The sequence below is a fragment of the Centroberyx affinis genome, unplaced genomic scaffold (assembly GCF_046629955.1).
Source record: "Centroberyx affinis isolate AG114_WGS23_722 - 3 ecotype Tasmania unplaced genomic scaffold, CSIRO-AGI_Caff_v1 ptg000786l_1, whole genome shotgun sequence".
Lineage (NCBI taxonomy): Eukaryota > Metazoa > Chordata > Actinopteri > Beryciformes > Berycidae > Centroberyx > Centroberyx affinis.
Window position 1 is genome coordinate 133,663 of NW_027279393.1, and position 11,444 is coordinate 145,106.

At 43.3% G+C, this 11,444-nt stretch overlaps 1 protein-coding gene across 1 annotated transcript; it reads right to left on the bottom strand.

Annotated features, from left to right (window-relative positions):
• Positions 1-127: 127 nt before the first annotated feature.
• tm4sf18 (transmembrane 4 L six family member 18) lies at positions 128-8,462 on the bottom strand. Its single transcript, XM_071520281.1, has 4 exons — positions 8,261-8,462; positions 3,897-3,965; positions 2,463-2,605; positions 128-1,411 (listed from the first exon to the last, which is right to left on the bottom strand). Exons 1-4 carry the CDS (start codon positions 8,438-8,440, stop codon positions 1,213-1,215), a joined length of 591 nt encoding a protein of 196 aa, XP_071376382.1. The 5' UTR covers positions 8,441-8,462; the 3' UTR covers positions 128-1,212.
• Positions 8,463-11,444: the final 2,982 nt, after the last annotated feature.

The window sequence follows — 11,444 nt, forward strand, 5'->3', positions numbered from 1 at the left end:
GGGGAAGGAGGGTCACGTGCGCACACACACACACACACACACACACACACACACACACACACACACACATAGAATGACTCACTGGACATTTCAAACGGAAACAGTTATTATTTTTTATTCAAGGCAGCACAAACAAACATACATTATAAAAATATGACGCTAAATATATATAAAATGTCCTTAATACTGAACTAGCATCCGGAAGACATACAGAAAACAATTTACAACACTTTTTTTTTTTTCTGAAAATGAAAACAAATGTCATACAAAACGCACACACACACACAAATATGTAAATCTGTCTGTCGTAGAAAGCCCCATAATCCACCTGTTGGACGTTAGAACCACAGAGATAAAAATGGAGAGAAAGGACGCTTGCTGGTGTATCTTGGCCGCCTTAGAAACTTCATAATCTTGGTGTTATGATTTCTACTTTCATCTGAAGTGTCTATCTTAAGTGTACGAGCGAAATGACGTTCATTTCAATGGGAGTATCATTTCTATCCATTCTAATTATGCTGTTAGAATAGAATAGCTGTGTTCATATAATAAAATCAGTAGTGTAGTCGAGGGTTTTTATGCAGGTATACAGAGTATTCCCATCCATCAGCCTAATTATTATTGAATTATTGGTAACACTTTACAATAAGGGTAAGGGTTAGTTAATGCTTAATAAGCATTAACTAACCCTTAATTAACAGTTAACTAATGTGTCTGGTAATCATTTACTGATGGTGTTCATATTAACTAAGGTATTAATTGAATAGTCATCTTTATAAACTATTAAATAATGTATAAATTAATACCTTAGTTAACATGAACACCATTAGTAAATTACACATTAGTTAACTGTTAATAAAGGGTTAGTTAATGCTTATTAAGCATTAACTAACCCTTATTGTAAAGTGTTACTGAATTATTAATGACTGGAAAGAGTCTTTATCACTTTAAACATGGCGACTTGAAAGCTGTAAAGTACAGTGGTTACAGACATGCTGCTCAGGTGTGCGTGAGAGTGTGTGTGAGAGAGAGAGAGAGAGTGTGTGTCTAAGTGGTGAGGTTGTGTGTTGTGTTGCACTCACACACATATGTGTAGCGCCGGGCTTTTGAGGCTGCGTGTGCATGCAGAGCCCCCTGCGTTATGCGTGTGTGTTCATTTTGAAGTGTGCACGTACACACACACACACACACACACGTACACACACACACTCGCTAAGCGTTAAGGCTGTACTCCTGTTTGTAGCAGCAGGGCCGGCAGACGGCGTTGACCAAGCCGTTGCCCAGCTGCAGGAGGCAGACGATGAACTCCAGCACGGCCAGGCCCAGCAGCACGCACAGCAGGGTCACGTTCCACTCCACGATGTGGACCGGCTGGTGACACGTCGACCACGACTCCGGCTCCAGCAGATACCTGGGAGGGAGGGAGGGAGAGAGAGAGAGTCAGTAAAAAGTTGGCTATTTAACCCTCATCCTACATCTGGGGCACCTGCAGACCCCAGAGCTATACTTTTTGTCATATCTCCCACTGAGCAATTTTACGTTGATTAGACGTTTAAAACACGTCTAAATGGCCATAGCCGTCTAGGTTAAATTAAGTTTAAATGGGGTCGAAAAGTGAAAGTTTATTAGATGTCTATACATAGACAAAATGATCCTAGGCTATATGAGAGCTACGCATAGACGCAATGTTGAAATTACTTCTTGTGCTCAGATAATTATCTTGTAGGCTAGTCTACAGGACTTCTCTGGTGCATATTTTTGGTATTTACAGATGTTTATTCATTGTAATAATGTATTTACTGCTTGGTCTAAAGGGTTAGGGTTAGTCTTTTGCTCAGTGGGCTCACAGGTGCTTTATTCTATCATTCCAATTTTTAATGACTTTGTCAATCAATTTGTTCCTAATGACATATCATTGTTTTCTGTTTCTGTTTTAATTAGTGCTTGTTAAAAATACCAATAAATTGGGGTCCTGGGGGAAAAAGCACCCAATTCCGCCTATGCAGTTTTAATAGATGGAACTATTTATTGAGTTCATGTTTGCCATGGGTCCTAATTTAAAGTATCACACACTATCAGGGGGGGGTAGGGGCTCTCTGTCAGTCATTTTGAAGGAGACAGACACAGATGCAGCAGACACAGATTTCCTCATGTGCTCTGTGACCCTAAATACTGCTCTTCCTAAGGTAAGATGATGTTCAAAGTCACAAATACAATACATCATTTCATTAACTGTAACTTCAGATGACATTAATTACATATCTAATAATGTTTTGAGAAGAAATAAGTTAACATTTTGCTATGATGGTTGTTTCTTACAGTAGTTTATTCTTATAGTCGGTAGTCCTTGTATGTTAAATATGTTGGTAGGATGAGGGTTAAAGCAGAAATGAGGCACCATGCACCGTGTAAATGCCACCACACACACACACACACACACACACCATGCTGTCTCCCCTCACCTGCCCCCCTTGTCTGCAAAGGGGTACGTCCAGCCCAGGGAGGTGAAGCACTGGGGACCCTGCAGCAAGGCCAGCCCTGATATGACGAAGCAGTAGCCGGACCCCACCAGGCCAACCGCAGCCGCCAGCACTGACCCACACATCTGGAGAGAGAGAGAAGACACACCTTTTAAATAACAATGTGTATGTGTCTGTATGAGTGTGTGTTCGTCAGCTACTTCATCAGGCTATCTCCATTTCAGACATAAGACAGCTGCTACACACACACACACACACACACGCAGCACTTCACTGCAGCTGTTCATGTGGCGTGGGCCAAGCTTACTTTGTTGAGTGTTAATGAACAATGGGGCTCTTGTCGTAGCTGGATTAGCATTAGCATTCCACCTCATAAAGACACAGGGTTAGCTGGCTTACTGACAATAGTTTACTACTGTAAACTCTTCAAACTTATTACTCCGAGTTTGGAGCAAAAAACCATGAAAAAAGCAGGAAAATGGAAATCTATATGAAGAGTTAATAGGTGCGAAATAGAGTTGTGGGGTCCAAAGCCTGATATCTTGATAAAAAAAGAAAGAAAAATCATGAAGTAGCTGTAGCTGTCATGTTAGCTCCACGGGAGCGAGTCTATGTTCCCTCAACCCTATGTTCCCTAAGCCCTATGTTCCCTCAACCCTATGTTCCCTCAGCCCTATGTTCCCTAAGCCCTATGTTCCCTCAACCCTATGTTCCCTAAGCCCTATGTTCCCTAAGCCCTATGTCCCCTCAGCCCTATGTTCCCTCAACCCTATGTTCCCTCAACCCTATGTTCCCTCGGCCCTATGTTCCCTCAACCCTATGTTCCCTCAACCCTATGTTCCCTCGGCCCTATGTTCCCTCGACCCTATGTTCCCTCGGCCCTATGTTCCCTCAACCCTATGTTCCCTCAGCCCTATGTTCCCTCAACTCTATGTTCCCTCGGCCCTATGTTCCCTCGACCCTATGTTCCCTCAGCCCTATGTTCCCTCAGCCCTATGTCCCCTCAGCCCTATGTTCCTTCAGATCAGTACCTCCGCCAATGAGGTAATGTTTTCACCCCTTTCGCCCCCTAACCCTAACCCTTACCTTCTGATGCTGAGGGAACATAGGGCCTAATTTGGATGGGGAAAAAGATTAATGAGGGAACATAGGGATGAGGGAACATAAGGATGACCCCCTTCCGGGACAGCAAGAAATTGTTTGGCTCTCAAAAGCATAACCAAGGAAATGTCTGGCAGCCCGTCACTCGTCGCTTGAAAGACACAAGCTTTGTATTAACAATATAGCGAGTGAACACCACATTTAAGAAAGATTAGCTTAGCATTCCTCCCATGCGCTTCTTATGGGTCTTAGCGTGCGGCATTAGCTTAGCATGCCTCCTACAGGTTTAGCGTCCGTGTTAGCATAGCTCCTCACCATTAAGCTCTCGTTCCAGCAGCAGTCACATTTCCCCAAAGTGATGAAGACCACAGCTGGAAGCAGCATCTGGAAGAACAAAAAAATGACATCATTTCAATACATATAACTTCCGAACAACAACTTTTTTTCCATTAGGAAGTGATACACATGGCAACGTTTTAAGGGAGGAGGCTGCAGCTGGTTTGCTGTAAAGAAAGATAGGAAAATTAGGGAACATCTAGAGAACCTTGACCTGGTTTCTGTTTGTTGCTTGTTACTGGGAGCATTGCTCATCAGCACTGACATAGTGCTTAACTAGCCTTATAGCCTGAAGTGTTAAGGCAATACCGCTCATATAAGCAACCTAGAATCTATTCAGGTAATGATCAATTAGTCCATCTTTCAAACCAATCACCTGGGAAGTAAAGAAATCAATCCACTGTGCTGATCAGTGGTGGAAGAAGTACTCTGATCCTTTACTTAAGTAAAAGTACCAATACAGCAATGTAAAAATACTCCATTACAAGTAAAAGTCCTGCACGAAAAATCCTACTTAAGTAAAAGTACATAAGTATTAGCAGCAAAATGTAGTTAAAGTATTAAAGTAAAAGTAGTGGTTTGGTCCCTCTGACTGATATTTTATTATATGACATCATTAGATTATTAATACTGAAGCATCAGTGTGTAAGCAGCATGTTACTGTTGTAGCTGCTGGAGGTGGAGCTAGTTTGAACTACTTTATATACAGTTAGCTAGTTTAGTCCAGTGGTTCCCAACCTAGGGGTCGGGCCCCTCCAAAGGGTCACCAGATAAATCTGAGGGGTTGTGAGATGATTAATGGGAGAGGAAAGAAGAAAAAACAAAGTTCTGATACACAAATCTGTTTTCAGTTTTTGGACTTTTTCTCTAATCTTTGATTTTTGCTGAAATATTGGATCATTTGAACATTTATTGAAATGAAACCATGTGAGGTTTAGAGGGAAAAATCACTATTTGGTGGAGCTGTTAACAACTCATAGACATCTGAAATGTGACCCGACTACACACTGCTTTTTGGAAGACGTCAAAAGCCAAAAAGGTTGGAAACCACTGGTTTCATCTTTAACAATGTGTTGTATTTTAAAAGCTTGTTATATTATCCATTGTGTCAAATCTCCATCTGAAAAGTAACTAAAGCTGTCAAATAAATGTAGTGGAGAAGAAAGTACAATATTTCCCTCTGAAATGTAGTGGAGTGGAAGTAGAAAGTAGCATCAAATGGAAATACAAGTATCTCAAAATTGTACTTAAGTACAGTACTTGAGTAAATGTACTGAGTTACTTTCCACCTCTGTCATGCTGATACATACTATACTGTCTACTGTGGCTGCAGTAGGTGTTCCCATGGCCTGAGACAGCATCAGCAGTTTGTGGCCTGTTAATAGGGAAGATTACACTCGATTTATGACCGGCCTTTTCTCACAGTTCCACATTCTTAACGATAAAAGCGATCGACTGGTGGGTAAACACTGGCATAAACAGCGCCATAAAACAGCAGAGCGCCTAAAACTTGGAGTGGCGAGACAAGCCGACCTTTCTTTTCAGTAATTCCCCGAAGCGAGTGATAAAAGGAAGGATGGCCAAGTACGAGCCATGGGCTGGTAGGTTCATTATTTTCACCCAGTCACAGATTGGGATCAGAGTGAGAGAGAGAGAGAGAGAGAGAGAGAGAAGGGAGATGACAGCCCTATACATCCCTTTGTTTGAGGGTTCCACTCTTCTCTCTCTCTCTCCTCGTCTTTCCTGTGTTCTTGTCTCTCTGTTTCTCTCCCAGAGGTCAGGGACTTTAAATCACATCCTCACAGAGGGAGGGAAGTTCCCAAGGTTTCACACACACACACACACACACACACACACACACACATACATGCAAAGATCAAAACATCGTCACACACACATCCTGGATGTCCCCCTGAAGCACTATCCTTAACATCCTCAGCAGAGCCAGAGAGAGAGAGGCTGGCAGCGTAAAGGGGAGGCGCAGAGAGAGAGAGAAGGAAAGAGGGAGAGAAAAGGGAGGAGGGTGGGAGAGCAAGACAGGAAAAAAGACGGGGGAGAGAGACAGAGAGGGAGAGGAAGGGAGCGAGCTAAAGATAGATTTCTCCCAGAGGGGTTCGGTTTGCACTTTGACTCCTGGTGTTCTGTCATCTCCAGAAAAGAAGCAATAAATAAGGGAAAAAAGGGACAAAAACAAGTTGGTTCAGCTAAATCTCCAGAACAAACTTATATAACTCCAAATGCTCCTCGATAATCAATCTATCTACTAAGCACAGACACAACATTGTTTCCTGATCTACCCAGAGCCACATATCTCATAGGGTTGTGCCAGCGAACGACACAAGGCATCATTGCTTTTTGATTGGCCAATAAGCCGACCTTGGCTTTGTTTCCAGGAAGTATAAACTAGAATGTAAACAAATCTGCTTTTGACAACGTTATAAGGGGACAACCCATAGGGAATTCCCGGGTCTTGTGTCTGAACTGAGCATTTTAAAGGAATAGTTCACCCAAAAATGAAAATTCTGTCATCATCTCCTCCCCCTCATGCCAAATGAAACACAGGTGAAATTTGTTAGTCCATATAACACACAGGGAGGCTGCCAGCACAACTTGGTAGCAGCCTTCTCCAAAACAACTGAAGTCAATGGGGACCTGTTCTTTAGAGTTCCAGAACAAAAACAGCCAAACAATCACACTGTGAATAGAAAGACCTATACACCATTAATTGTTGCAAATCAATCAGCTGTAGTTAAGATTTGCACTAAATGATGGTGTAAATATACTGTAGGTCTTTTTGGAACTCTGAAGAACTGGTCCCCACTGACTTCAGTTGTTTTGGAGAAGGCTGCTATGGAGTTGTGCTGCAGCCTCCCTGTGTGTTATATGGACAAACTTCACCTGTGTTTCAACTGGCATGAAGGGGAGGAGATGATGACAGAATTTTCATTTTTGGGTGAACTATTCCTTTAAGAAACAATTCATTTTTGTTATTCCACTTTGTTTTAAGTTGGGTTATGGTATCTAATTTACTTGAGATGATCACGTTCTTGCGAGTCCCTTACTTTTTCTTTTTTTTAAATTTTATCTCACCTGCACAAACTGCACTCTCTTTGGGTTTCATCGCTTCATACGTGTAAATAAACAACCTAAACGAAACATTTTGGAGAGTGAAGCTTTACACGCCCTCCGCCGTTCAGGAGGGTTAATCTCGCCGGAGAGAAGCACAATCTCTCCTCTGTTCAGTCTTAAAAACCGAACCTAAAGGGCAGCTCCTTTCTGCTCAGTCAGCGGGTAAACCCATCAGATCAGCCACATGTAGGGCAGATGGATTAACTGCGAATTCACACAACACTCCATTGTTCCCGACGAGCAACGGCAAACAAACTGAGACTGAGAAGCTGAAGTAGTGCTGGATGTAAAAAACTTAATAATATGCATGTATAAGAAAGACAGAGCTAATCCGAAACAAACCCACAAAGCAAGTGGATGAGGAAGGCAAATGAAGACCAATGAGTTCAGTGCAGTCCAGGCTTTGGCCAGTCTGCTGAATAGCAACACACTGCCACCACTGTACATACAATACATGCACCAGTGTCTCCCCTATCGTTGAATAAGGGAGGAAGGGAGGTGGTACTGCTTTGCAATGAAAAGAATTTCATTTGCATCGGTTTCAATGGAGACTTTTAGTTAAACCGCCTTTTCCGAAGAATCTCATTATTATTGGTTTCCGGTGGATTTCTGCCCCCGGCTGAAACCGATACTGATGAATTCTTTGAAACAGACCAATAAACTAATAAACCAATATTAATCTGCTGGGCAGGGTGTCCCAACCTGACCATTCACTGTTAGGGAAGATACTGCCTCATCCCTACCACTCCTCTATTTCCTGCCTACAGACAAAGATACAAAACCTCTCCATGCTTCAACTTCACTTCTCTTTACAAACATCTAATTAAAAGGTTTATATAATATCATATAGTATGATATATGATATGATACATGACATGATAAATCTAATAATTAAGTTAAAGTATAATAAAATTCCCCATATATGGCACTGAAAGGGTTAGTTATCCCACTAAACTAAACTGCCTGTGTGGCTGAATAGATGGAGAAATGAACTGAACTACAACTTGAATACACTTAATACACTTTATTTATACTAAACCTATAGAATGAATTTACCTTGCCGACAGCATCTATGACCTCTGACCCCCAAAACAGAGCAGAATAGAACAATTTCATCTTAGCTTTGGCATGATTGAGTAGAATTTAAACAAAGCAGCCCTAGCTATAAGCCACAAGTATAGAATAGAACGGAATAGAATAGAGTTTGAACTCACCAGCACTCCCCCACCTCCTAGTCCACCAAAGTACCAGATGTAGCTGGCCAGGCGGTACTGCTGGATGTAGGTGATTTCTCCCATAGGGAACAAGAGCAGCAGGTTGGCCACGATACAGCACAGGGCCAGAGGCAGCAGGGCCAGGCCCAGAGACCGCGCGAAACCCACCGAACAGCACATCGCTCAGCCCCCCGAAAGAAAAAAAAAACACACGACCGCAAGGGACGAGAGGAGAGCGCTGGAATGGACGGAGGAGAGCAGAGAGAGAGAGAGAGAGGGAGCGAGAGGAGAGAGAGAGGAGAGGAGGGGTGGGTCAAGCCAGCTGGAGCGCCAGGAAACGAACAAGTGGTGAGAGGGCCTGCTGTGTGTGTGAGTGTGTGTGTGTGTGTGTGTGTGTGTGTATACGTATTTAACGGATTCTCCTTCCTCGCAGAGAGAGACTTCTGGTATGACACGACGTGCCTCAGGAAGCGCGCACACACACACACACACACACACAGACGCAGGAAGGGGGTTGACCAATCCCTGCAGAGAGCTGAGCCAGAAAAATATGACAAATCCCACAAGAGTGGAGACCGTTTGTGTGTGTGTGTGTGTGTGTGTGTGTGTGTGCGTGTGTGTGTGTGTGTGTTTCCCACACCCTCTTAGGCAGCAGGGCCTCACACAGCACACCGAACAAGAGAATTAATTTCCTACAGAACTACTGAGTCACAACTGGCCTCCATGTTTCCAAGCACCTCAATTCATTCATACTCAAACCCAGTCATCCTTATGCACAGTATATCTACCATACTGTATATTTATATATAGAAGCATATGTTAAGCATAGGCATATTTTGGCAAGGACCTCTTAATATCTGTCATTTCTCTCTCTCTCTCTCTCTCTCTCTCTCTCTCTCTGGGTCATCATAACTCAGCAGGTCTATCTAGGGCAATAGGGCACAACATGACTTCCAATGGGGGCATGAGCCCTTAATATGTATGTGCAATGCTGTGTCAGAGCACCACACTGTGTATATAAGTGTATGTATGTATGTGTGTGTGTGTGTCCAGGATGTTGTGAGGCGTCTAATAATCCAGCAGGAATGTGGCACATCCAGATTAAACGAGCTGTAATCTGCCGCTAACGAGCCACACTAACGAGCCCGTCTAACGAGCCCTCCTCATTAAGGCTGATTATGTAAAGCGGAGTGTGTCTGGGTGGACGGAACACACGGCTCTTTATGGTGCCGGAGGGGATCGGAGCTCGTAAGGAGATCAGCCTGGAGACAAAGTCCGCATCAACATGGTTGTTTCCTCATCAACAGGTTCGCGCTGAGCTGCCAGCATGTTGGAGCTTACAAGCTGTTTCCCAAGGTGCTCGCATTCTCACATTTTTCTCACATCCAGGGGCGCGTCTAGGGGGTGGCCACCCCAGGTGCCACCCCAAAATCGTGAGTTATGATTGGCTGATGGCCAGGTTAGAGTCGGTGCATTTTTTTTTTCCAAAACTACGCACCTGTGTTACAAGAAACACACCAAGGGGAGCAGAGAGAAGACCAAATTCAGGGATCTTTTAATGTGAAAAACTGACCAAACTGAATGGCAAATATAAATGCAACATGCACCTGAAGATAAAAACAAAGAGGTAATGTTAGTAGCCTACATTTTTCATATGCATACAGTAGACAGTTTTGCCTGATAATTACCTCCGCCAAGGAGGTTATGTTTTCGGTGCCGTTTGTTTTTTTGTCTGTTTGTTTGTCTGTTAGCAGGATTACGGAAAAACTACTGGTTCGATTTTCATGAAACTTTGTGGAAGAGTGTACTGTAGCATGGGCCAAGGAAGAACCCAATCAATTTTGGAGCGGATCTGGATCCGACTCATGAACAAGCAATAATAACCAGAACTAGAAGGACACTCGGAGAGCACAGACCTCCGCCAAGGTTCGTGCTGTTTTCAACCTGGGCCTTGTATAGGAAGAGGATTAGGGCCACATGAAAAATGTATTTGAGTTCTGAGATTAATCTCAGAATTCTCAGAATAAAGTTAGAATTCTGAGTTTAAAAATATTTCATAATCATTTCCTTTTGCCTTCCTTTTGAGAATTGATTAATAGAGATCTGTGTTGGGTGTGTGGGTGGGTGGGTGGGGGGATCGGTCGCCATGAGGGGGAGGGAAGATGAGGGAGGGTCGGGGAGTTGAGACGGGATGGGTTTGGGGGGAAAAGTACACATATTGTGAACATATATGTTTTTGTTTCTAGAATGTTGTGTACTAATTTTTCCTTTAAATTAAATAAAGTTGGTCACAAAAAGAATCTTGAGTTTAAAGTCAGAATTCTGAGTTTAAAGTCAGAATTCTGAGAAAATAGTTGGAATTCTGAGATTAAAGTCAGACTTCTGAGAATTTTTTGGGGATTTTAGATTAATCTCAGAACTCAAATTTTTCACTTCACTGTAGAGCTTTCATACCTCCAGATAGTCAGGAGCGCTGCTGTCCAATAGGCCGGCTATAAACACACAAGGCCAACACAATCTCCAACAGCTGAATCCAAAAAGCAATCAAAATTCACCACAACACCACCCACACAGCAGTGGGACCTGCCTACACCCTTCCTAAACACCGCGCTCAGTGCCACCCCTGCTTGACTCGGTGCCCCACCTTGGCCCCCCCCAATCTAAATGACCTGGACACGCCACTGCTCACATCCTCAAAACTGACTGTGTGTGCTGCAGCTGTGCAGGCTTATCTAGTACAATGTACCTTCTTTATTTTCCCCCGGCTGAGTGGTGCGTTCAGGGGCAGCAAGGCGTTTCCCTACAGCTAAAAATACACTCGCAGATAAAACACACACACACGCTTTTTCTCACATACCACTCACTCTAGTGTCACACACACAAACACAAGCTTGGTGGGGGACACAATCACTGTGAGTGAGACACTAGTCTGTGAGGCATTGTGTGTGTGAGTCACTTTGTAAGGGAAAATGTAAGGGAAATCAGTAAGTGTCCCTAATACAGTATGTACAGTATGTGTGTGTGTGTGTGTCAGAGAGAAGGGTGGTTCCCCTCAGATGACACCTAGAGGGTGGTCATGGGGTGACGAACGCTGGGTACCTCAGCAGCCATGATGACTCAGACAAGCAGGAAGTCAACATAAAAATACATTTATTTGCCTTTATAAAAGATATACAAAATCATT

What these genes read in the sequence shown, in the direction of transcription:
- tm4sf18 (XM_071520281.1), bottom strand. Translation starts at nt 8,440, where the DNA reads ATGTGCTGTTCGGTGGGTTTCGCGCGGTCTCTGGGCCTGGCCCTGCTG. An exon ending in GCTGGAACGAGAGCTTAATG is followed by an intron (nt 2,606 to 3,896) that starts GTGAGGAGCTAT and finishes CTCTCTCTCCAG; the next exon opens with ATGTGTGGGTCAGTGCTGGC. An exon ending in TTTGCAGACAAGGGGGGCAG is followed by an intron (nt 1,412 to 2,462) that starts GTGAGGGGAGAC and finishes CCTCCCTCCCAG; the next exon opens with GTATCTGCTGGAGCCGGAGT.